Below are 27,111 nucleotides of genomic sequence, written 5' to 3' on the forward strand. Positions count from 1 at the left end.
GTATTAGTAGAGACGGGGTTTCACCGTGTTCGCCAGGATGGTCTCGATCTCCTGACCTCGTGATCCGCCCGTCTCGGCCTCCCAAAGTGCTGGGATTACAGGCTTGAGCCACCGCGCCCGGCCACCAGAAAATCTTATTCTACTGTACTCACCTGTTTTCAGACCGCTGTTGACAGTGGGTAACTGTAAGCATGGAAAATGAAACCATGGATGAGGGGGGACTACTGTATAAAGCTGTATATAGCTCTTATGAATCAATAAGAAAGGCCAATAACCCAATAGGAAAATGAGCAAAGGGAAAACAGATCATTTGTAGAAAGGGAGAAATGTCTCAAATATTATAACAAAGATGAGTCAGCCCCAGTAGTAATAAGATGAATGCAAATTAAGACTATACTGAAATACTGTTTTTAACCTTTCAGGTTAGGTAAGAACAAAAAGTTGATGCAGTAGGGAAACAGACACAATGCTAATGGGATTATAAATTGGTAGATCCTTTTGAGTTGCTTGACATTCTTCTAGAATTACAAGTACATATATATTCTTTTCCAGGAATTTATCCTACAAATATACTAAAATGATTATTCACAGCATACACATTATTGCATTGTTTGTAAAAGAAAAAATGGAGATACTCTGAATGTACATCAATAGGGGGCAGACAAAATGAATTTTGTATATCCATTCAATTAGGTCCTCTGTAGTCATTAAAAAGAACAAGACAGCTCTGTGTTATAGGATGAGCTTCCACGTATAATGTTAAGTGAAACAGCAAGGTGCAAAACAGTGTGTATAGAATGATACCACTTGCGTTGGGAAGAAGAAGAAACTGCACTTGGGTATATGCTTTGTATATCAGCAGACTATTTCTGGGAAGATATCAGAGAACCCAACAGTGATTATTTCTGGGAAGATACCGGAGAACCCAACAGTGATTATCTCTGGGAAGAAGCACTGATTGATCGTGGCATGCTGGGGAACAAGTGTAGTAGAAGGGCATATTTTTTCACTATGTACTGTTTTTAACCTTTTAATTTGTAATCTTGTATGTACTACCTATGTATAAATATAATTTTTAAGAGAATGAAAAGAATTACGAAGTAAAATATGAATTGTTTTGGCAGTCACAAAAAGCAAGTCGTCAGCAATGAGCAAAATAAGGAAAGAATTCATTAATATTTATTGCATGTTTTTTATGTGTTAGATGCTTTACATATAATTACTTCATGTAATCCTCGTAAATCCTCTGAGAAATACCTAGTTTTAACTGTATCATATAGACAAAGAGATTGATGGAGACTTAGAAATGTCAGTATTCAGCTAATAAGGGAGCAAGGGTTTATTTGAACTCAGGTCTTTTCTGATTCCATAGTTGGGTTTTTTCCCACCAAACCATCTGGCTTCCATTAGTGACCATCTTATATTAGTGAAAATATAAGTATACTTTAATAGTGAGCAGCAGCAGTTACCAAAAATGTCCACAAGATGGAAATGTTAGACACAAGAAGATATTTTTCTTTGTAAAACATCATGCTGCATATCCAAGTGGCATATTTAAATAGATGTATCCTGTTTTGCAGTAATGTTTCTTTAGTACTTTGTCCTGGATAGTTTCAAATATCATTTAATGTTTCTCTGTTCTCATAACAATAGTTGATAGGGCTTTTTCTGTACCAGGCAGTATTCTGGGTACTTTGCATAAATTAATTCATTAAGTCTTCTTAACAGGTTGGGTGTGGTGGCTCACACATGTAATCCCAGCTGTTTGGGAGGCTGAGGTGGGAGGATCACTTGAACCCAGGAGTCAGAGTTTGCCGTGAGCCAAGATCACACCACTGCACTCCAGCCTGGGTGACAGAGTAAGATCCTGTCTCAAAAATTTTCTCAACAAATAATATTACGAAGTATTTTCCATTATCATTTCTGTTTCATAAGTAAGGAACATAGGTGAAATAGCTTACAGTGTCACAACTTGTAAGTTGCAGAGCTGGGATTCAGCTTTTAGCAGTTATTGCTACCTATTTGAAAAAAAAAAGGTATTGGCTTGTTTTGATAGTGTGATTTTGTTTATAAAGTTTCACCTGGGCCGGGCACGTTGGCTCACACCTGTAACCCCGCACTTTGGAAGGCCAAGGAGGGTGGATCGCCTGAACTCAGGAGTTCACAATCAGCCTGGGCAACATGGTGAAACCCCGTCTCTACTGAAATACAAAAAATTAGCTGGGCGCCAACTACTCGGGAGGCTGAGGCAGGAGAATTGCTTGAACCTTGGAGGCAGAGGTTGCAGTGAGCCGAGATCGTGCCACTGCACTCCAGCCTGGGTGACAGCGAGACTTCATCTCAAAAAAAAAAAAAAAAAAGTTTTACCTGTATATAAATTTAACAATACGTGTAGTTAGCGCTCCTCCCCTCCCCCCCGCCACCTCCTTTAAGACAGACTCTCACTCTGTCGCCCAGACTGGAGTGCACTAGCAACATCTTAGCTCACTGCAACCTCTGCCTCCCAAGTTCAAGTGATTCTCATGCCTCAGCCACCAGAGTAGCTGGGATTACAGGTGTGCACCACCATGCCCTGCTAATTTTGTATTTTTGGTAAAGACAAGATTTTGCCATGTTGGCCAGATTGGTCTCGAACTCCTGACCTCAAGTGATACACCTGCCTTAGCCTCCCAAAGTGCTAGGATTACAGGCATAAGCCACTGCACCCAGTCACCTCTTATTAGCTGATATATCTTGGGTTTGTGTGCCCCCTTATTTCAATCTCAGTATGTGTATGGAAAAAAGGACATTATGTCTTAAAATTTTAACTGTGAGTTGGTGATCAGAATTTCTTTTTTTCTTTTTTTTTTTTTTTTTTTGAGACAGTGTCTTGCTCAGTTGCCCAGTCTGGAGTGCAGTGGCGCGATCTCGGCTCACTGCAAGCTCCGCCTCCCGGGTTCCCCCCATTCTCCTGCCTCAGCCTCCCAAGTAGCTGGGACTACAGGCACCCGCCGCCACGCCCGGCTAATTTTTTGCATTTTAGTAGAGACGGGGTTTCACCGTGTTAGCCAGGATGGTCTCGATCTCCTGACCTCGTGATCCGCCCGCCTCGGCCTCCCAAAGTGCTGGGATTACAGGCGTGAGCCACTGCGCCTGGCCCAGAATTTCATTTTTAGTTGTAGTAAACATCTTAGATCCGCTCTTGGAAATTCAGACATTCTTCCCCTACCCCAACCTGCACCCATGTTTAATGTTGTAATTCTTAAGTTATCCACATTTCATCATGGAAACATTGTCGCCAGGAAATGCCATATTTATTACCCTATCATATATCTTAAACATGTGAGAAAAATACTTTAGTCAAATATTTGTTTTCTTTAGTTGCAGAGCTTGAAGTGAAAACCAGAGAAAAATTAGAAGCTGCTAAGAAAAAAACAAGCTTTGAGATTGCAGAGCTTAAGGAGAGATTAAAAGCAAGTCGTGAAACTATAAATTGTTTAAAAAATGAAATCAGAAAACTTGAAGAAGATGACCAAGCAAAAGACATATAAACAGTTCTCATGAGAACTTGGTAGTAAGCTAAACTGAAAATAAGGTGGGCTTCACTGGAGAAATGGACTTACTGCAAATGCTATGACGTTTCTTGGAGGAACTTCATATATAGCTGTTGACCGTGAATTTCTCAGCAATAGGAATTTGTACTGTTTAAGCAATCTTTAATGGAAAGTACATGTGTAAGAATGGATGCATATAGGCATTTTACCAACCCATTTTAAGGAAATTCTATGATATGAAGTGCAATTTTAAAAAATGTTTATTGTAGTATATGTATAGCTTATTACCCTTTTGACAGGCATCAGCATTTCATTATAAAGTATTACTTGTACAAATTTTGTACTTCTCTAGTAGTTAGAATTAGTGATAAACTTAATGTATATATTTAATTTCTTCAAGTTCTTACCTGCCCCATCCAATCATTTTGTATATGATGTCTCCAGTAAGTAGTCAATAAATGTAGTTTATTGATCCTATTTCTCCCTCCTGATGTGTTTCTTCCTCTTTGAAGACTTTCTGGAACACCCTCAATACAATTAAAGTATCTTTATAGTATTGTGACCTCACATCTCTTATTGGCACTCATTGTCACATATAGAAGCTCTTTGATGGTAAAGATTATATCATAAGTTTTGTTCTGCCTATCACAGTGTCATTATTCTTCACATACAAATGTATTAATTCTTAGGGGCCAGGCATGGTGGCTCACACCTGTAATACCAGCACTTTGGGAGTCCAAGGTGGGTGGATCACCTGAGGTCAGGAGTTCGAGACCAGCCTGGCCAACATGGTAAAACCCCATCTCTACTAAAAATACAAAAATTAGCGGGGCGTGGTGGTACATGCCTGTAATCCCAACTACTTGGGAGGCTGAGGCAGGAGAATTGCTTGAACCCAGGAGGCAGAGGTTACAATGAGCCGAGATCGCGCCTCTGCACTGTAGCCTGGGCAGCAGAATGAGACTTCATCTTAAAAAAAAAAAAAAAAAAATTAAATATTTCATAGAGACATATGGGAAGCAGCTGCAGCTGTGCATTAGCTTCATGCACTACTCCCACCCTCTCCTCTTTAGCCTCTTCTGTTCGAATCCACACAGCAAGTCCTCTACTTTTGGACTCATCTACTTTTAACATTCATTAATACCTAATCTTTAAAGGTATGTTGGCTGAACCATCTTGGCAACCTAGGAATAAAAATACTTTCTTATCTGTCTGCCCTGATGGATTGGTTACTTTTTAGTTTGTGGCTTTATTTTTTAAAGTTGTGACTTTTACAATTATTATGGAGGACGTACAAAGGCCTCTGTGGTCTGAAATTTCGGCCAGAGCCCTCTGAGGCTTCGTAGTGGTACTTTTAATTGTGCCAGGCATCATTCATTTTTCTCTGCACCTTTTATCTCCATGCCTACCTACCAGGCTCATCATGATAAGATTCCCCACACTACAGCATAGGACCTGGGGATAGATCAGGAAAATGACATGAGGGAAAGCCCCATTCTACTTGAGGAGTTCACACAGGCAATCATTATTCTAGTTAGGCCCCCAAGAATGTATTGGTTCAAATGTATTGGTTCATAAAACTAAAGTCCATGTAGGTAGGTCTGACTTCATGCATATGCATACAACGGTTCAAAATATGCGCTCATGGCTCAGTCTTACTCTACTGGCTCTTATTTCTTTGTTGGCTTTAATCTTGGTGGGATTTCACTGTGACATTGCAAAGAACTCCTATAAGTCAACAAAAATTTTTTTAATGGGCAAAGGATTTGAACAGATTTCTCAAAGGAAGGTATCGAAATGGTCAATAAGCATATGAGGAGATGCTCAGCATCATTCATCATTAGGAAAATGTGAATTATAACCACAATGAGATACCACCTCACATCCACCATTGTGGCTATAATTTTAAACAAAATACCCAAAACAGTTGGGTGAGGATATGGAAAAATTGGAACCCCCATATATTGCTGGTGAGAATGTAAAATGGTTCGGCCACTTTGGGAAACAATTTGGCAATTCTTCAAAAAGTTAAGCATAGTTATCCAATGATACAACAATGCCACTCCTGGATATGTACCCAAGAGAAATGAAAACATATTCACACAAAAACTTGTACATCAATGTTCATAGCATCATGTATGACTGCCAAAAAGGAGACAATTCAAAATGTCCATCAACTAATGAATGCATTTTTTAAATGTGGTATCTCCATATGATAGATTTTCCCATTCTTTTATAAGTAGAAAGAATATTTATTTCCCAAGGGATAATTTATTCATCTAGACAATAAGAAGAATTAAAGAAACTCAGCTAATTAGGCGGCTCACTTCTTTAAAGAAGATCAAAGTATTAGTCTCGTTTTTTCTAACCAATGTAGGTGGTTGGTGCTGTTACTCATATTTTACAGATAGCAGATTAAGGAACTATAGCTTGGTGTTGAGTCAACCAGCAGTGACTCAGATGAGTAATCTGCTATGGGCTTTTCTGTCTCATTAATACTTACTTCTCATGTTCCAAGTGTTAGCATTTTTAATCGTCTGTTGCTCATGACTAAATACTTCTCAAACCTCCTTCCTTTAACTAATTGGAGTAACTTAATACTACATCAAATATGAACATCAGGTAGCATAAATGCAAAACACTGTAGATAAAAATCTTGCTAGCCTTTAATGACATGTAAGAAAATTCTAGTGTTAATTCTATTGGATGGGATGCTAAAGCATAGATATTTGAAATCTCTTTACAAAACATTTCAGGTACCTGTTCCTTAGCATTACCCCTAATGTCTTCAGTTTTGTTTTGTTTTGTTTTTTAATAGTAATAGATTTCAAGCTCTTGAGATCGAAACCAAGGACAATGACTGGGCATGGTGGCTCACACCTGTAGTCCCAACACTTTGTGGGGCTAAGGATCTCTTGATGCCAGGAGTTTGAAACCAGCCTAGGTCACATGGTGAGACCTGGTCTCTACCAAAAAAAAAAAAACACACACACACAAACAAAAAACAGAAAAATTGGTCAGGTGTGGTGGCATCCACCTGTAGTCCCAGCTGCTCAGGAGGCTGAGGCAGGAGGATTGCTTGAGCCCAAGAGTTTGAGACTGCAGTGAGCTATGCGTGGGCCACTGCATTGCAGCCTGGTGACAGAGCAAGACCTTGTCTCTTAGAAGAAGAAAGAAAGAAAATGAGATCATACAGGTACCAGCAAGGAAAAAAAACAAGTAAATTGCTTCCCCTCAACCCAGTCCCTGCCAACAATTGATAAAGAAATAAAAAAAAAAAAAAAGTAAATATTATTTTCTTGGAGTTGGAAAGTACAATGCAAAACCCAGAAATCATAAAGTTTGGGATCTCAAATTTGAATGAGTTTAGGAATCTCCTGAGAGTTGCTAAATCTAGGGAAAGGGGATGGTAGGGGGAATAGGAAATACAGATGAAACAAGATTGACTGTTGCTAATTATTAAAGCTTGATAATAGGTACATGGGAATTTATATTATTTTCTGTACTCTTATGTATGCTTGAGATTTTCATAAACAGGGTTTTAATAATGTCAGAGAAAATCATGTTTTCTTCCTGAAGTCAACTGATGAAGAATAAGTCAATCTTATCTTGATCTTACCGGATCAGCACACTGTCCCACAAGATAACAGTAGCTTCCAGTTGCATGGTTAGCATGTTTACTTGTATGTTTTATTTTAATAATTCTAGCAAATTCTTCAGTATTGATCTTTGAATGTAATAGAAGTTTGGAAGAATGGATGGGAGAGAGGAAAAAATAAAGGGGGCAGTTAGGGAAGGAGAAAGAAAACCCCTTAGGGAGCTTCTTAATAGTTTAGAGTACAATAGTAAAGACATTTGATTAGGTCTAGAACAGAGCTCAGGAATTTGCATTTGTACAAGGCATCCAGGTGATTTGAGAAACGGCATAGTGGCACAACTGCGCAAGTTGTATTACATAAAATGCAACACTTCTAGATGGAGACAAAAAATAAAAATAGCCTAAAGGAAAACTGGGACATATACGTGTCTAAAGCTTTAAGACTAAAAGAATTATTATAAATCATTAAGGAAAACGAACCACTGGCAAAAGCAAAAGACTTGAACAGGTAGTTCACTAAAGAGGACACAAAAATAACCAATTTTATGCTTCATCTCACTAAATCTTAAGAATATACAAATTTAAATAGCAAATATTTCTCATTCATGTAGGATGAGATAAATGGTACAGATAAATTGATAACAGAGAAGACACCACTGATGATACCAACAGAGAGACCAGAAATAGGCCATCTGGAAGATGGAGATAGTTTTTGTTTGTTTGTTTGAGCCTGAATCTCACTCTGTTGCCCAAGCTGGAGCACTGCAGCCTTGACCTTTCTGGCTCAGGTGATCCTCAGACTATAGGTCTGCACCACCACGCCCAGCTAATTTTTGTATATTTTGTAGAATTTCGCCATATTATTGCCCAGGCTAGTCTTGAACTCCTGGGCTCAAGCAGTCGGCCTAAATGCTGCGATTACAGGCATGAGCCACCATGCCTAGCCTGAGATAGAGTATCATTTTTTATCTGAAATTCAAATTTAACTAAACATACTATATTTTTATTTGCTAACTCTCCTTTTAAATTTTAGACTTAAAAAAGCAAAGCAAAACAAAAAAAGACAGTGATAGCAAGAGAGCGAGGAAACAGCTACCCTCATACAATGATGGTATTATAAATTAGTTCAGTGTTTTTGGAGGATAATTTAGGAATATCTGCTAAAAGACTCTGACTCAACAGTTTCACTTTTAAAATTCACATTTGTTTACTTTTTTTATTGAAAGCAAGTAGAGTTTTAGGAATATTTATTTTCACAGAAGGAAGAAGGGCAAAGGAAAAAAATAAGAAAAAAAGAATGTATTACTTACAAACATTTATCCAAATATGCAAGATATGCACAAGAATTTTCACTACAGCATTATTTACAATGAAAAAATAGAAAAAAATTGGAAGCAAGGCAAATGTCTTGTCAATAGAAGCTGTATAAATTATGATATATCATGATAGATACAATGGAATCCTCTGTGGTTGTCAAAATGAATAAAGCAGATCTATGCGCTTTGTTGGTAGGGGACGGAAGGCAGTTTGAAAAACAGTGTTTATGATTCAATGTATGTAATATGTTAGTAAGCAAAGAAAAGTAACTTGGAGGAATGAATCATCACCAATCTTAACAGGAAGAATTATAGGGACTGTAACTATCTTCATTATGTGTCTAAATGTTTAGCTTTAAAAAAAAAATGCATTTCCTTTGAGTGAAAGAGAATAAAAATAGTTTAAAATTAAATGAAAAGGAAAACAGATGTCTTGATTATCAGAACATTGCCTCCTATGATGAAGTATCGTGTAACAGTTCAAAGAAATTAAACATGACCTGTAAATGATGTAAGGGACCAGGGCCAGGACTCCTTCAGGAACTTTATTGAAGGGACTTATGGGTAAAGTCCTTGCTCTTCAGTGCATTGTCCAGTGAACTGGGATAAATAACACTATGATCCTAATGTAAAAATAAGCAGTTAAAGCTATGGGTTTCATCTGTATCCTGCCCCAGTCTGGACTCTCTGATCTGGCTTTTAAATTATTTTTAGTTATTTTTACTTAAGATAAATTTTAACCAATTGACCACCTAGTTTTCAGTAGCCTTATATGTAATGTGCCTCATGTCAGTCCCCAACTCTAGGTAGCCTTCCCCAGTCTCCACCCTAGCCTGTTTACTTTTCTCACTTTCACTGGCTATCCTGAGTTAACTGTTCTCTACTCTCAACAAGGCTTCATTGCTCTTTAGTAATTCCTTAGTCTACCCTTAGTAAATTCTTCATTGTTGCTGTCTGAAAATTTCCAGTCTACTGAATCACCAGTCTGCTTATTCACTAAATGAATAGAGTCATAAAGCTGGGAGCTAATCATCTAACTTAATTCCCTCATTTGATAAGGGAGTAAAGTCATGAAGAAATTAAATGACTTTCAGAGTCACACAATCTGTTGGGACCAGAGATTCAATTTTAATTCAGTATTTCCTGACTGAACAGTCATGGTACAGCTCCCCCAAAGCTTAGAGAAGAGTGTGCAAACTGGAAATCAACTGGGAAACAAACTTTCCAAGAAAGAAGGAATCTGTAAGCTGAGGTTTACTGTTACTGAGGTAGTCAAATTCCTATTACTGAAATTTTGGCTCATTCTCCCACCAGTTAATCTGGTTAAATCATGTTCTCAAAATTAATGAGAATTGTCACTCCTATTTGGTTTAATTACATGCATGAATTGAAAACACAAATCTATTTACTCTTATTCTGCACATCAGCAGATGACCTCAGTTATTACATCATTGAGATCACTGATGCTATTCAAATTGATTCTGTAATCTTCCGTCCATACAAAGTTTCTCTTTGTTCTCACCAAATCCTGCTTTCTTTCATCTCCCTAAATGTTCTCCCCATCTGTAATTTTAATTCCAATTTATACTATGTACTACTGCAAGTTTATAATTAGGGGAAAATAAACTTTCCTGAGCCTCAGTTTGCTGTGGTAAACATACTACCTACCTCACGGAATTCTGTTTAAGGGTAAATAACATAGCACATGTAAAAGCATGTTGAATGGTAAGAATAAAGAGGATAATAATGCTGGCCATCTGCTAAAATCCTTGATGAAATACTAACACACCAAATCCAGCAACATAAAAAGGATAAAAAGTCCCATTATCAAGCGGGATTTATCTCAGGAATGCAAGGTTGGTTTGGCACATACAAATCAGTAAGTACACATACACTATTATGAGCTGAATTGTGTCCCTCTTCCAATTCACATGTTGAACCCTAACCCCTAGTACCTCAGACTGTGACTGTTTTTGAAGATAGTGTCAAAGAAGTAATTATAATCATTAGGTTGGGCCCTAATCCAATACGACTGGTGATATAGTTAGGCTGTGTCCCCACCCAAATCTCATTTTGAATTGTAGCTCCCATAATTCCCACTTGTTGTGAGAGTGACCCAGTGGAGGTAATTGAATCATGGGGGCTGGTTTTTCCTGTGCTGTTCTCATAATAGTGAATAAGTCTCATGAGATCTGATGGTTTTATAAAGGGTAGTTTCCCTGCACACGCTCTCTTGCCTACCACCATGTAAGGGTAGGTAGGCATCTTTGCTCATCTTTCACCTTCCACCATGAGGCCTCCTCAGCCTTGTGGAACTGTGAGTCCATTAAACCTCTTTCTCTTTATAAATTACCCAATCTTGGTATGTGTCTATTAGCAGCATGAAAATCGACTGGTGTCCTTATAAGAGGAGACTAAGACACAGACACTCACAGAAGGAAGACTATGTGAAGACACAGGGAGGAGACAACCGTCTACAAGCCAAGGAGAGAGGCCTCAGGAAACTAATCCTGCCCACAACTTGATCTCAGTCTTATAACCTCCAGAACTGTGGGAAAATAAATACCAAATACCCATATGTGATAGTTTGTTATGGCGGCCTTAATGAACTAACATATACACTATATTAATAGAACAAAGGACAGAAAATACACATGATCATCTCAATAAATGCAGACAAATCATTTGACAGAATCCAATACCCCTTTATGATTAAAAAAACACTAAACAAATTAATAACATAAGAGAACTTCCTCAGTGGGAAGCATCATATATAGTGGTTAAAGACTGGATTCTTTCCCCATAAGATCAGGAAAAAGATAAGGATGTTCACTCTTTCCACATCTATTCAACATTGTGTGGGAGGTTCTAGCCAGAGCAATTTGGCAAGCAAAAGGAATAAAAGTCATCCAGATTAGAAAGGAAGAAGTAAAGTGATCTCTATTTGGAGATGACATAATCTTGTACAAAGAAAACCCTAAGGAATACACACACAAAAAAAAACTAATAGAGGTAATAAATGGATGCAGTAAAGTTGCAGGATGAATGATTATATACAAAAATCAATTATTTCCATACTCCAGCAATGAACAATCTGAAAATAAAAATTAGAAAAACAATTTCATTTATAATAATATCTAAAACAATAAAATACTTAGGAATATAACACCTAAAGTGCACTCAACCAAATAAAAAAATAGACAAATTGACTGGACACAGTGGCTCAAACCTGTAATCCCAGCACTTTGGGAGACATGGTGGGTGGATTGTTTCAGCCCAGGAGTTCGAGACCAGCCTGGGCAACATGGCAAAATCCTGTCTCTACTAAAACAATACAAAAATTAACTGGGCATGGTGGTGTGCACCTGTAGTCCCAGCTACTTGGGAGGCTGAGTTGGGAGGATCACTTGAGCCCAGTAGATGGAGGTTGCAGCGAATCAGGATCATGCCACTGCACTCCAACCTGGGCAACAGAACAAGACCCTGTCTCAAAAAAAAAAAAAAAAAAAGACAAATTGATCTTCATCATTAAAAACTTCTGTGCTTGGCCGGATGTGGTGGCTCACGCCTGTAATCCCAGCACTTTGAGAGGCTGAGGTGGGTGGATCATGAGGTCAGGAGATTGAGACCATCCTGGCTAACATGGTGAAACCCTGTCTCTACTAATACAAAAAATTAGCCGGGCATGGTGGTGGGTGCCTGTAGTCCCAGCTACTTAGGAGGCTGAGGCAGGAGAATGGTGTGAACTTGGGAGGTGGAGGTTGCAGTGAGCCAAGATCACGCCACTGCACGCCACCCTGGGTAACAGAGAGAGACTCTGTCCTCCCCCCACAAAAAAAAAAAAAACATTTCTGTGCTTCAAAGGACATTCTCAAAAAAGTGAAAAAAACAACCTACAGAATGGGAGAAAATATTTGCAACTCACATATCTGACAGGAGTCAAGTATCCAGAATATATAAAGAACTCTTACAACTCAACAATAAAGAGACAACTCAATTAAAAATTGGACAAAAAGTTTGAATATACATTTCTCCAAAGAAGATATTCAAATGGCCAATAAGCATATAAAAAGATGCTTAATATCATTTGGAAATACAAATCAAAATGATGATAACACTTCACATCCACTAGAATGGCTGCAATAAAACAGACAGACAATAATAAGTGCTGATTAGGATGTGGAGAAATTGAAACTCTCATATATTTCTGGTAAAAATGTAAAAAGACACAGCTGCTGTAGAAAAAGTTTCAGAGTTCCTTAAAATGTTAAATGTAGGCCGGGCGCGGTGGCTCAAGCCTGTAATCCCAGCACTTTGGGAGGCCGAGACGGGTGGATCATGAGGTCAGGAGATGGAGACCATCCTGGCTAACACGGTGAAACCCCGTCTCTACTAAAAAATATAAAAAACTAGCCGGGCGAGGTGGCGGGGCCTGTAGTCCCAGCTACTCGGGAGGCTGAGGCAGGAGAATGGCGTGAACCCGGGAGGCGGAGCTTGCAGTGAGCTGAGTGAGATCCGGCCACTGCACTCCAGCCTGGGCGACAGAGCGAGACTCCGTCTCAAAAAAAAAAAAAAAAAAATGTTAAACATAGAGTTACCATCTGACCTCAAAATTCTTCTGGATATATACCCAGGAGAATTGAAAACATGTCCACACAAAAACTTGTGCATGAATATTTATAGCAGCATAATTCAGAATAGCCAAAATTGGAAACAATCCCAATGTCCATCAACTGATGAATGAATAAATCGAATGTGGTGTATCAGTACAATGGATTATTACTCAGCAGTAAAAATGAATGATGTGCTAACCATGCAGAATGAACCTTATAAACATGCCAAATGAAAGATGCCAGACACAAAGGCCACCTACTGTATGACTCCACTTATATGAAACATCCAGAATAGGTAAATCCATAGAGACAGAAAGTGATTAGTGGTTGCCAGGAGATGGGTGGTGAAGGGAGGATGGGGAGTGACTGGGTACAGAATTTTTTTGGTGGGGGTGATGGAAAAGTTCTTGAATTAAATAGTGGTGATCCTTGCACAACTTTGTGAATATACTAAAAATGACTGACTTGTACACTTTATGGTACGTGAATTATATCTCAATTAAAAAAAAAGCTAAGTGTTACCATTTACTGAATACTTTATGTGCCCCATACTCAAGACAAGCCAGTGAGTACATCTATCATCCCCACTTAGCAAAACAGGTTCAGGGAGATTAAGTGCTTTGCCCAAGGTCACGTACTAGGAAGTCATAGAGCTGAGACACAAGTCTAACTCCAAAGCCCTGACATTCACTTAGCCACCAAGCTGTACTGATCAAAAGTTTTTAATAGTTTCCATTACATATCTAATAATACTCAATAAAATAGAAATATCATGTGTATATAAACAATACATTAATATGTATGCCATATATATATATATATATCCTCTGCAAATCAATGAAAAAAGTCAATTCAATAGAAAAATGGGCAAAGAATATGATCAAGTAATTCACACATAAAAAAATACAAATGGTGATTAATAAACATTTGAAAAGGTATATGGCCAGGCATGGTAGCTCACGCCTGTAATCCCAGCACTTTGGGAGGCCGAGGCATGAGGATCACATGAGCCCAGGAGTTTGAGAAAAACCTAGGCAACATAGCAAGACCCCCCTCTCTAATTTAAAAAGTTTAAAAAAAAAAAAAAAGGGTGTATGAACTCACTAGTAATCAGAGAAATGCAAATTAACAAAAGACAATTGTTGGTTCGTTGTAAAGACAAAATTTAAAGATGTCTAATATTCAGTCACAGAGAGTGAAAGGAAATTGGTACTCATACGTTGTTGGTGTGCATTAAGATTAATAGCCACTTAATATTACCTATCAAAATTTAAAAGTTACTGAGTGCAGTGCGTGCCTGTAGTCCCCGCTATTCAGGAGGCTGAGGTGGGAGGATTGCTCAAGTCTAGGAATTCTGAGCTGTAGTGCACTATGCTGATCTGGTGTCCACACTAAGTTTGGCATTAATATGGTGACCTCCGGTAGCAGGGGACTACCAGGTTACCTAAGGAGGGGTGAGCCAGCCCGGGTCAGAAATGAAGCAGGTCAGAGCTCCCATGCTGATGAGTAGTGGGATCATACCTGTGGATAGACACTGCACTCCAGCCTGGGCAACATAGTGAGAGCTTGTCTCTTAAAAAAAAAAATTGAAATTTACCATTTGATCAAGTAATTTCACTGATAGGAAATACTTTCATGTGTATGGTAAGGATGTTCATTGCTTGTTTTAATAGTGAAAAAATAGATATAAACCAAATGTCTACCTATATCTACATAAATTTCATGTAAATTCTCAGAAAAATATTACCAGGAGTTATTTTGGGGGAAAGCAGTGAAACTGGAGCTGGTGTTGGGGAGCATGGGTAAAGGGCTAGCAAAACTGTTTCCCTTTCTACATGAGAACTCAACCTTTGGTGGCTAGTAAGGATCTTGCTGTGGGAACCTAAGCAGCGCTGCCGGGTGGACGGCTGCAGGGAGTCCCGGGAGGACATGTCCATGGCCCAATGGCAATCTATGCTTCCTTTGTAGTATCCGCTGCAGTATCTGAGTGTGGTCTAGATTGTGAGTTCATGTTTAGTTGAATCTAAAAAAGACCTCCTGTTATGCATAGCTGGAAATTGAAAGTAAATTTGTAAGTTAAAAATTAGTTCATACACACCCTCCATTTCAGCCAGTAGGATCTTCATGCTGTTCCTTAAACGTACTCTGAGGTTTCTTGTCTCTCACACTCTCCACTTTCTTTTGTTAAAGTATTTCCTTCCTTCCAGGCTGAAATCGCCTGCCGGCAAGTAAGCTCACCCTCCTTTAAACTACCTTAGCATCTTGCTTGCCTCTGTTTCATGGTGTTCAACTCACCCAGAAAGGGAAAACTGGAATGGGTGATCTCCCAGATCCAGCTGTGAACCTAGGATTTTTAACCCTAGATTTGTATTCCCACTCCTCAGACGGCAAGCTTTTTGGTGAAAGAGGAGGCCGTTGGTCTTGTTTATCTTGGTAAGTGTGTGTAAAGCCCTTGGTGAGCCTCTCATCTGGGAAGTGCTCCACAGCATTTTATTGTTCCCTGCCACTTAACTTCCAGGGCCCGTCCTGGAACTATTCCACACCAGGGCCTAAGTCTAGTTACAGATCTTGGCTTTTCCTCTATTCTAGCCTGTCCCAATGCCAGGCACAGAGTCTTGTCCAGTTGTGTTCCAAGATACCACAAATGAGTACATAGCTCACTACATGTCAAAAGTGAAAAACCCGAGATTTGGCCTAAAATGGGGCCATTCGTGTGGCCTAATTCTGCTAGGGTTGTTCCTATACCTAAAATTTTAGGAGACTAAACAAATATATAGTATGCTTTTTGTTGAGGTTTGGTGACAATAACTAAGCTATTTTTACATCTCCAAAGAGCAACCTTAAGTCCCAGGACTGCCCTGTCTAATCGTCTAGAGTTGGGATCCACAAACTTTTTCTGAAAAGGGCCAGATAGTAAGCATTTTATGGTCTCTGTCATAGATATTGAACTCTGATATTGTAGCACAAAAGCGGTCAGACATAGATGAGTGCTGAGTTCCAATAAAATTTATTTATAGACACTGAAATTTTGTGATATATGACATTATATGATTTGATATTTTGTCAAACATTGAAAAAATGTAAAAAAAATTCTTTATTCACAAACCATACAAAACCTTGCAGCAGGCCAGATGCAGTGCAAGGACTGTAGCTGGCTGGCCCCTGTTCTGATGTTTCTCTAGACTGGGAGTATATAAGAATCACCAATCCCAAGGGGACCTTTGTGATTTGCTCTGTGAATTCAAAGTAAAAACCTGAGATTTGGCCTTTGTAAATGTTCTGAACTGACGAGATTAGTCCAAGTTACCCTATTAAAAGGGATTTGCATCCAGGTGTGGTTGCTCACACCTGTAATCCCAGCACTTTGGGAGGCTGAAGCAGGCAGATCACCTGAGGTCAGGAGTTTAAGACCAGCCTGGCCAACATGGCAAAACCCCATCCCTACTAAAAATACCAAAATTAGCCAGGCGTGGTAGCACACGCCTATAATCCCAGTTACTTGGGAGGCCAAGGCAGCAGAATCCCTTGAACCTGGGAAGCAGAGGTTGCAGTGAGCCAAAATCGTGCCACTACACTCCAACCTAGGCAACAGAGCAAGACTCTGTCTCAAAAAGAAAAAAAGGGGGGGCAGAATTTGCAGAAGAACCGTGACATACAAGCACAATGGCTTATTTCTTCTATTTAATGTTATGCAAAGCTTGTCACCTACCTGTTCATGAATGTGGCAAGGGAATTACATCATGAGGATTTCATCTCCTAACCTCCTAAGTGCATTGCAATTTGGCTTCTTCCTTCACTTTGATACCCAAATTATCAGATATCTTCTTGGGACCACATCCAAGCAAGCAGTTTTCAGGGCTTATTTTATATGACCTCTCAGAAGCATTTGACAAAATTGACTACTTCCTTTTACCTGCAACTTCCTTTCTCTTTCTTCTGTCTCTTTCACCATGATTTTTTGTTTGTTTGATTCTTTTTTTTCCTCCAGTCCTTTTGGCCAATTCTTCTCAGTCTCTTTCAGCATTTCCTCTTCCTCTGTTCATTCTGTAAATGTATCTTATTCCCTAAGGTTCTATTCTGAACCATCTTCTTTTCCCCTTACTTACCCATGGTTTCAAACACAATTTTACGCTAATTGTCACAAGTCTAGATTTCCAGCCCAAATTCCCATGCTGAGCTCTAGACTCTCCATTCTGTTACCTCCTAAATGATATATTTGGATGTTCTACAGGCACCTCAATTGAGCATGTTCCAAGCTTAAGTTATCATCTCCTATTTCAAACTTCTCCCCAACATGAATTTCCTGCTCTTTTAGATGGCATTAGTACCAATGAAGTTGCTCGTTGCTATGGTTTAAACGTCCCCTCCAAAACTTGTGTTAAAATTTGGTTGCCACTGTGACAGTGTTGGGTGAGACCTTTGGGAGCAGAGCCCTCGTTGAATGGATTAAAGCTGTTATCTCAGGGGTGGGTTAGTTATTTTGGGAGTGGGTTAGTTATTGTGGGAGTGGACTCCTGATGGAAGATGAGTTTGGCCCTCATTTTCTCTCTGGCTCTTGCACTCACTTGCCTTTCTGCTTTCATCGAGGGGATGATAGAACAAGAAGACCCTGACCAGATGGCCAAGCAGCTGCCAGTGCCATACCCTGGGACTTCCCAGCCTCCAGAACCATGAGCCAAATCTATGCCTTTTCTTTGTAAGTTACCTAGTCTGTTATTCTTTGTAAATTACCCAGTCTGTTTGGCAGTTGAAAATGAACTAAGACACCCATATTGTCAACAGTAGATAGGATCTCTCCATTCTAGGGTCCTCTGGTGAGAACTGCAACCCTCCGCTCACAAAGGTGGGTTCTGTGGCCATGTTTATATTATGTGAACCTTCCCCCTACCTTGATTGGACTTGGGTGGGTGCTTAACCCAATCTGGATTAATCAGACTGTCTCCTGGGATTATCTTCAGCTATCGCTAATTCTTGAACTAGAGCTGGTATACCTATATGCATGGAGAAGAGCAGAAAGCTGGTATACAGAGAGAGATTGAAGTTGATACACAGAAAGAAGCAGAGAGAGATAGGAAGATATGGCCTTGGACAGAGTAATCTTGGCCCTGCTCTTCTCACTCACCACCTGCCTGTGTCAAAGCCTGCAGGGCAGCCCCTGTACCCAGATTACCACTTTCTGGATACAAATAGTTTTGCCTCTAAACCTTTGTAATTGATTCCTATGCAGTAGTTCCCACCCTTATCTGTGGGGGATACATTCCTAGACACCCAGTGGATGCCTGAAACTTCAGATAGAACTAAACTCTATAAGCACTATGTTTTTCCTATGCATGCAAGTCTATGATAAAGTTTAATTTATAAATTAGGCACAGTAAGAGATTAACAACAATAATAATAAAATAGAACAATTATAACAATATACTGCTCACAATTTCATGGATAGATGATTCATTCTTACTAAAGAAGACCTTTAGCAACCTCAACATACAATTTTTTTTCTTTCCTTATTAAGTCAAAAAATTTCACCTTTTCATTTAAAAGAAGCACTTACGGCTTGTCTTTGGCTTATCCAAATTGCCAGCATCACTACTCTTGCGCTTTGGGACCATTATTAAGTAAAATAAGGCTTACTTTGAACACAAGCACTGGGATACTACGACAGCGAATTTGATAACGGGCTGACTACTAGGTGACTAACAGGCGGGTAATGCAGACAGTGTGGATCTGCTGGACACAAGGATGATTCATGCCCTGGGCAGGATGGAGTGGAACTGCAAGAGATTCCATCCTGCTACTCAGAACAGTGTGCAATTTAAAACTTTATGAAACTTTCTGGAATTTACCATGGAATATTTTTGGACTGCAGTTGACCACAGGTAACTAAAACTGAAATGGAAAGCAAAACTGTGAAGACGGGAGGACCACTATATTAAATTCCATCTATTGAATTATCTGACATGAGTTTTGTGTTCCTGGTTGGATCTTGACTGATGTAGCTAACTTTGCAAATAAGCACATACAACAACTCTACATCATTTAAGACCTGCCCATGTTCCACTATATGAATGTTTTACGATTTATTTAATCATTTGGCTATTGATAAACATTTGTTTCCAATTATTTTGCTACTACAATCAGTGGTATAATGACCATCTTTGCATATTTGTGTATTTCTATAGGACAAATTTCTAGAAGTAAAATTGCTAGGTCAAGAAGAGTATGCATCTTTTTTTTTTTTTTTTTTTTTTGAGACGGAGTCTCACTCTGTCGCCCAGGCTGGAGTGCAGTGGTGCGATCTCCGCTCACTGCAAGCTCCGCCTCCTGGATTCACACCATTCGCCTGCCTCAGCCTCCCTAGTAGCTGGGACTACAGGCGCCCACCACCACGCCCGGCTAATTTTTTGTATTTTTAGTAGAGACAGGGCTTCACCGTGTTAGCCAGGATAGTCTCGATCTCCTGACCTGGTGATCCACCTGCCTCGGCCTCACAAAGTGCTGGGATTACAGGCTTGAGCCACTACACCTAGCCTTAAATTTTTAATAATATTGTCAAATTTCTCTCAAAAATTTGTACCAAATAATACTTTCAACAACTGTGTGTTAGAGTACCTGCTTCTCTACACCCTGCCCAACTCAACTGTGAATCTCACTGATGAAAGTATTACATCAGTTTTGTTTGTTTGAGTATTTTGTTTGTTTTGAAACAAGGTCTCACTATGTGGCTCAGGCTGGAGTGCAGTGGCAGGAAAGTGTTTCAGTGCAGCCTCCACCACCTCGGTTTAAGTGATTCTCCTATGTCAGCCTCCTGAGTAGCTGGAACCACAGGTGTGTGCCACTATGCCTGGCTAATTTTTAAATTTTTATTATAGAGATAAGGTTTCACCATGTTGCCCAGGCTTGGCATTTTATTGTTTTACTTTGCATTTTAAAAAATTCTGAGTAAGAGTGAGTATTTTTGTATATACTTATTGTTCATCTGCATTTCTTTTTCTGTGAACGGCCATGTAACTGGTTTTATTTTTTGCTTTTTTTCACTTAATATTATATGTTGTGAACTTTATCTAGAATAGTTAAAAACATGATCAACAAGAACTGCATATTATTCCATTCTATGATTATACCATAATGATTCTTTTATTATTAGACATTTAGATTGTTTCCAATTTTTCTTTTTTCTTTTTTTTCTTTTTTTGAGACAGGGTCTTGCTCTGTCACCCAGGCTGGAGTGCAGTGGTGTGATTACAGCTCACTGCAGCCTCGACTTCCCAGGCTCAAGTGATCTTCCCATCTTATCCTCCCATGTAGCTGGGGCCACAGGCATGCACCACCACACCTGGCTAATTTTTGTATTTTTTGTAGAGACAGGGTCTTGCTATATTACCCAGGCTGGTCTTGAACATCTGGCCTCAGGTGATCCTCCCACCTTGCCCTCCCAAACTGCTGGGATTACAGGTGTAAGCCACCACGCCTGGCCCAATTTCTCTTAACATTTATACATTCTTTTTTTTCTCTCTCGAAGTAAGAATGATTGAGAATAGGAACAGATCAAGACGTTCACAACTAAGGTCATTAATAGCTAGGAATTCCCTTTAAGAGCAAAGGTTTTTTTTTTTTTTTTTTTTGAAAAAGAGTCTCGCTCTGTCACCTAGGCTGGGGTGCAGTGGCCAGATCTCAGCTCACTGCAAACTCTGCCTCCCGGGTTTACACCATTCTCCTGCCTCAGCCTCCCGAGTAGCTGGGACTACAGGCGCCCGCCACCTCACCCGGCTAGTTTTTTTTGTATTTTTTTTAGTAGAGACGGGGTTTCACCGTGTTAGCCAGGATGGTCTCGATCTCCTGACCTCGTGATCCGCCCACCTCGGCCTCCCAAAGTGCTGGGATTACAGGCTTGAGCCACCGAGCCCGGCCGAGCAAAGGTTTTATCATCAGACAGACCTACTTGCAGGGTGAGTAACTTCTCTAAGCTTCCATTTCCTTCTCTGAGGACTAAATGAGAAAGTGTATGGAAGGTACTTTGCACAGTTCCTGGTACATGGTAGGTGCTGAATACATATTAATTAATTTAATGTAAAATGAAAATGGGCCTGTATTTTATGAAAATATTATAAGAAATACTTTTGATCTAGAATTCTTTTGTTTGTTTTTCAGGATTAGCATATATTGAGGCTGGGAATTGTTTGCCATTTCCCTATTTCCTGGATAGCTACTGTGAAGTCCTGCAGTGCTGTAATTTTCTTAACTGGACTTGTGAAGGGCCCAGAAAACTCCATGCAGGATATTGGGAACCATAGCACTGGGAATGTCATGATGCAGATGGAGGCTTCTGATAATAGTGGTCCAGTGCTGTATTCTAAGTACAAATACTTTTTGTCTTTTTTTTGTGAGATGGAGTTTCGCTCTTGTTGCCCAGGCTGGAGTGCAATGGTGCAATCTCAGCTCACCGCAACCTCCGCCTCCTGGGTTCAAGCAATTCTTCTGCCTCAGCCCCCCAAGTAGCTGGGATTACAGGCATGTGCCACCATGCCCGGCTAATTTTGTATTTTTAGTAGAGACAGGGTTTCTCCATGTTGGTCAGACTGGTCTTGAACTCCCGACCTCAGGTAATCCGCCCACCTCAGCCTCCCAAAGTGCTGGGATTACAGGCGTGAGCCACCCCGCCTGGCCACTTTCTGTCTTAACAGTGGTTCTCACTGATTATTATGAGTTACGGGTTGTTATGGTAACCACTGGGGTGGTGGGCTGAATCAGAAGAGCACTATCAAGAGTGTCTTACATGGAGAGGATCGTAGGTTTTACAATCTTCTGGGAAAACTACTCCTGGGAGATACTGTTGGGCATTACAAGATCATCGGAGTCATCAAAGATCCTTCAAACTTACTAGTGACCCTTGGAAAGTTGAGACTAAGGAGAGTGTTGATCTAGTGCTAGTAACATCTTACATTTCTTTAGATTTGATACTAATTTCCCATTTTTATAGATGAGTGAATTCAGGGTGGATGACAGGAGAGAGATTGTAATGGTATAAATGCTTTGCTTGCTGTAGGTTGAGTGTAGCTTGCCAAATGGGAGGGGTTAACACTTGTAAATTTGTAGATCAGAAATTATTGGGAAATAAAGGATGTGCGCGTGTGCGTGTGTGCGTGTGTGCATGCTTGTGTTTAAAGTTTTTGATACACATTGCCAGGTTGCCCTGTGAAAAGTTTACTCCAGTTTGCCCTGGCACCAGCAGGCTGTGAGGATGCCTATTTCCTTAGACAAATTTCTCCAGTCAAGAGGTACCTTCCGGAGAATTGTATGATGATGCAATTGATGAAGCCCTGGCCTGTGGCCCAAGTAGTCTCCAGAACAGCAGGCTTGAGGCAGCTCATTGCTCCAGCGTGAGTAGATTCCTTTGTCCATCAATGTGAAGTTAAAACGACAGACTAGACCTTTCAATATGTTCTCATTCCTCTCACAGCTATTTTTGGAGCATCTATTGTGTGTCAGGGGGCCTTTTCCTGTCTTAGAGCTTGCCCATCAAAAATAGCGAGACCCACAGTTGCATATCATTAGAAATGCCATAATATTTAGAAACTACTTAGATCTTGGAGAACCCCAGTTCCAGATTGTGTGAACTTGAGTAGGTTACTGGATTTCTCTGAGGCTCGGTTTTCTCTTGTTTACAACTGAGATTATAATATGTATATCAGATGACTGACTTACAGTGTCTGGCCTATCTGGACACTGTGGTTATTAGCATAGGGATTAACAGTGTGGGCTTTGGAGTCAAGTTACTTGGTTTGAATCGTGGCTTCGTTGCACATTGGCTTTGTGATCACAGGCAAGTTATTTAACCTCTCTGTGCCTTACTTTCCTCATGTTTAAAGTGGTCATAATCATACTTGCATCATGGTGTTATTCGGAAGATCAACTGAGAGATGTTTGTAAAGTATTTAGCCTAGGACTTAGAACCTAGTAATGCTCAATTAATATAAGTTATTTTTGGCCAGGTATGGTGGCTTACACCTATAATCCCAGTACTTTGGGAGGCTGAGGTAGGCGGATCACTTGAGGCTAGGAGTTAGAGACCAGCCTGGCCAAGATGATGAAACCCTGCGTCTACCAAAAATACAAAAATTAGCCAGCCACAGTGGTGCACACCTGTAGTCCCAGCTACTCAGGAGGCTGAAGCAGGAGAATCACTTGAACTCGGGAGGCGGAGGTTGCAGTGAGCCGAGATTGTGCCACTGCACTCCAGCCTGGGCAACAGAGTGAAACTCTGTCTCAAAACAAACAAACAAACAAACAAACAAACAAACAAACAAACAAAATATATATATATATGCATGCTATTTTTAACAGCCTTATTGAGGTATAATTTACATGCTGTTATGGACTGAATTGTGTTCTCTCCAAAATGTATATGTTGAAGTCCTAAACCCCAGTATCTCAGAACGTAACTGTGTTTGGAGATAACATCTAAACATCTTTAGCATGCATGTGTGTATCTATATGTAATTAAACTAAAATTAGGTCATTAGGGTGGACTTTAATCCAATATGACTGATGTCCTTACCAAAAGAAGAAATTGGAACACAGCCACATACAGGAGGAATATGATGTGAAGACAAAGGGAGAAGACAACCGTCTGTAAGCTAAGGACACGGACCTGGAACAGATCCTTCCCTCCCAGCCCTCAGACAGAGCCAGCTCTGCAGACCAACACCTTTCAGCCTCCAGAACTGTAAGAAAATTTCTCCTGTTTAAGCCACCCAGTCTGTGAAACTATATTATGGCAGCCCTAGCAAACTAACACACAAACCATAAAATTCAGCCCTGTTAGCGTATAATTCAATGGTTTTTAGTAAATTTGCAGAGTTGTGCAGCCACTACCACGATCTGATTTTAGAGTATTTTTGTCTCCTCTAAAGAAGCCTTTTTGCCATTTGCAGTCACTCCCCCCTCCCACTTTCAGCTCCAGGCAACCACTCATCTTCTTTGTACCTCGACAGATTTGCCTTTTCTGGGTTTTTCATATAAATCCTCTCCAATGAATAGGAAATTCTATATATGAAGAGTCAGTTCATTCTATATTCTTCTCAGCTTCATATTAAAACTTCTTAGAATGAGCCCAAATCTACCGCTTTGTAACTTATTCGACACAGTTAACATATTCCTATCATAGTTTATTTTTAACAGAAATCAGGCAAAAATTATTATATGTGCCACATAATTGTTGGAATGAGGATGGAAACATTTAGTCAAAATGACCATTGTCATCATAATTTAAGAAACAACCACTTTATTTTTAGCAGTCGATAAGGAAACAGATTGACGAAAGAAACTATAAGCAAGCTTGCTGTTTTGAGTCGCCAGAGGACATAAACGGCCCAAGAAGAATTTCAAGAGAACTACTAATGAGAAACCTTCCGTGGTGAGACTTGAACTAACAAGCTATTCCCCCGGGCTACTCGGGAACATCTCATAACTAATCAGGGCATTCCGTCAAGACCACATGCACAGGGCCACAGCCTAGACGGCAGAGTGTCCAAACCGCCAAAGAAAATGTTGAGGCTGCACCAATAAGGGACTTTGTGCAATGCCTCTGTTATTGAAAAAGTCTATTTAAATGAAATCTTTCTAGGACATTATGTCGAAACTGCAACTGGAAAAGTCTGCTTTCCTCACCTGGAAGAATTGCCCCTATTAAACCATAGTAAGTATAAACAGAAATTATGTATAGCTGTGCATAAGCATGCATGTGTGTATCTATAGGTAACCATTTATTTAACAATACGTATTAAGCACCTTGTGTGTGCCAAGTACTGTTTTTTTGTTGTTGTTAGTTTGTTTTTGAGATAGGGTCTCACCGTGTCACCCAATCTGAAGTACAGTGGTGCAATCACATTTCACTGCAGCCTCGACCTCTCTGGCTCAGGTGATCCTCCCACCTCAGCCTCCCGAGTAGCTGGGACCGCAGGCCTGTGTCACCACACCTGGCTAATTTTGTAGTTTTTGTAAAGATGGGGTTTCGCCATGTTGCCCAGACTGGTCTCGAACTCATGGGCTCAAGCAATCCTCCCATCTCAGCCTCCCAAAGTGCTGGGATTATAGGCATGAGCCACCATGCCAGGCCCAGGTACTGTTATAAGTGCTTGTGAATATGTCAACGAAAAAACAAATGTCCGTACCATTGTAGTGCTAACATTTTAGAAGGGAAAGTCAGAAAATAAACAATAAGGATAATAATAAACTAATTAATTACAGTGTTAAGTTAGAAGGTGTTTCATGATACAGGAAAAAGAAAATTTGAACAAGGGAAGAGAATTGGAAGTACTGAAGGAGAGTGTGGACAGGGTTGCAACATTAAATGGAGTGGTCCATGCAGGCCTTATTGAGAAGGTGGCATTAGAGCAAAACATGAAGGAGGTGAAGGAGTGAGTAGGCAATTTTCTCTGGGAATAATGGTCCAGGCAGAAGAAACTACCAGGGCAAACTCTCTGAAGCAAAAGCTTTCCTGGTGTGTCTGGGGAGCACCCCAGGGGCCAATGTGGCTGATGCCAAGTGAGCAAGAGGAATATAGCAGATGAGATCATGGTGGATACTAGGAACCAAACCACGTAGGGGTTTGGGGTTCATTGCAAGGACTTTAGTTTTTATTCCAAGTGAGACAGGAAACTCAAAGAGCAACATGATCTGACTTCAGCTTGGAAAAGATCTCTCTGGCTGGTTTAGAAAGGAGCAAGCGTAGAAGCAGGGCTGAGGGACGGGAGCCTATTTCGGAGTCCAGATACGAGGTGATGAGGGTCAGGAGCAGTACACTTAATATGTCTGTGCAACTACAGATTCATTTATCCAGCAGATATTCATAGCCACTATACCATGTGCTGGGGTGCTGTGGCAACCAATTTGCTCACAGTCTCTCTTCTATTACTGTAAACAACATAAGAGTTGACATGGGTGGAAGGTTCCCTGCAGGTCAGGCTGGCTCTAAGCGCTTGAAAGGTATTCTCTCAGCAAGCCTGAACCTTATCTCAAGGGCTCAGGTGCCACTATTGTCCTCATTTAAAGGTGAGGAAAGGCCGGCGCGATGGCTCACACCTTTAATCCCAGCACTTTGGGAGGCCGAGACAGGTGGATCACAAGGTCAGGAGTTCAAGACCAGCCTGGTCAATTTGGTGAAACCCTGTATCTACTAAAAATACAAAAAAAATTAGCCGGGCGTGGTGGCTGGTGCCTGTAGTCCCAGATACTCGGGAGGCTGAGGCAGAAGAATCTCTTGAACCCGGGAGGCAAAGGTTGCAGTGATCAGAGATCACACCATTGTACTCCAGCCTGGGCGATAGAGCAAGACTCCGTCTCAAAATAAATAAATAAATAAAAATAAAAATAAAGGTAGGAAAGTCAAACACTGAGAGAGTTGGCAGCCCAAAGTTGTGCAAACAGGCAAGTCAAGATTCAAGTGCACAGGCTTGGGCTACAGAGTGCCTTCCTGAAGATGGCGGTGTGATGAGGGTTAGAATAGGATGACGTGGGAGGGAGAGCAGGAGGGCCACCTGGAGGAGGTGACATTGAAGCTGAGGCTTCATAGGAGTTAGCCAGGGGAAGAGTGGATATAGGGAGGAAAGAATGCAGCGGTGGAAGGGGGAGGGAAGAGCATGTGCAAAGAAAGACCTAGAAGTGAGAAAGCAGGACATTGGAAAGAAAGAAAAAAAACCCAGATGTTGCTGGATCCTAAGTGTGCTAGGGATGGTCACACAGAATGAACTAGAAACACTGGCAGAGAGTAGAAGTTTGGGTTCATTAAATCTGTTGACCAAAAGTCTACTAATTGGCTGGGCACCGGGTTCATGCCTACTATCCCAGCACTGAGAGAGGCCAAGGTGGGAGGATCACTTGAGGACAGGAGGTCAAGACCAGTCTGGCCAACATAGTGAGACTTTGTCTCTACAAACAAATTTTTTAAAAAAATTAGCCAGTAATTTGAGGCTACAGTGAACTGTGAACACACCACTGCACTCTAGCCTGGGCAACAAAGTGAGACCCTGTCTCTAAAAGAAAGAAAAAACAAA

At 40.3% G+C, this 27,111-nt stretch overlaps 1 protein-coding gene and 1 long non-coding RNA gene across 2 annotated transcripts in view; one reads left to right on the plus strand and one right to left on the minus strand.

Moving 5' to 3' along the window:
* The window catches only part of YEATS4 (YEATS domain containing 4), a 31,763-nt gene extending 27,753 nt beyond the window's left edge, over positions 1-4,010 (plus strand). Inside the window, exon 7 of the mRNA XM_017894054.1 lies at positions 3,361-4,010. Coding sequence (XP_017749543.1) covers positions 3,361-3,530 — 170 coding nt within the window. The 3' untranslated portion in view covers positions 3,531-4,010. The remainder of the gene's footprint in view (positions 1-3,360) is intronic.
* A 17,431-nt stretch (positions 4,011-21,441) lies between these two features.
* Positions 21,442-23,481, minus strand: LOC108543534 (uncharacterized). Its single transcript, XR_001889600.1, has 2 exons — positions 23,355-23,481; positions 21,442-23,322 (listed from the first exon to the last, which is right to left on the minus strand). It is a non-coding gene; the product is annotated as an uncharacterized LOC108543534 (long non-coding RNA).
* Between the last annotated feature and the right edge of the window lie 3,630 nt (positions 23,482-27,111).

Source organism: Rhinopithecus bieti, unplaced genomic scaffold (assembly GCF_001698545.2).
Source record: "Rhinopithecus bieti isolate Rb0 unplaced genomic scaffold, ASM169854v2 scaffold_25288, whole genome shotgun sequence".
In the NCBI taxonomy this organism is placed as follows: domain Eukaryota; kingdom Metazoa; phylum Chordata; class Mammalia; order Primates; family Cercopithecidae; genus Rhinopithecus; species Rhinopithecus bieti.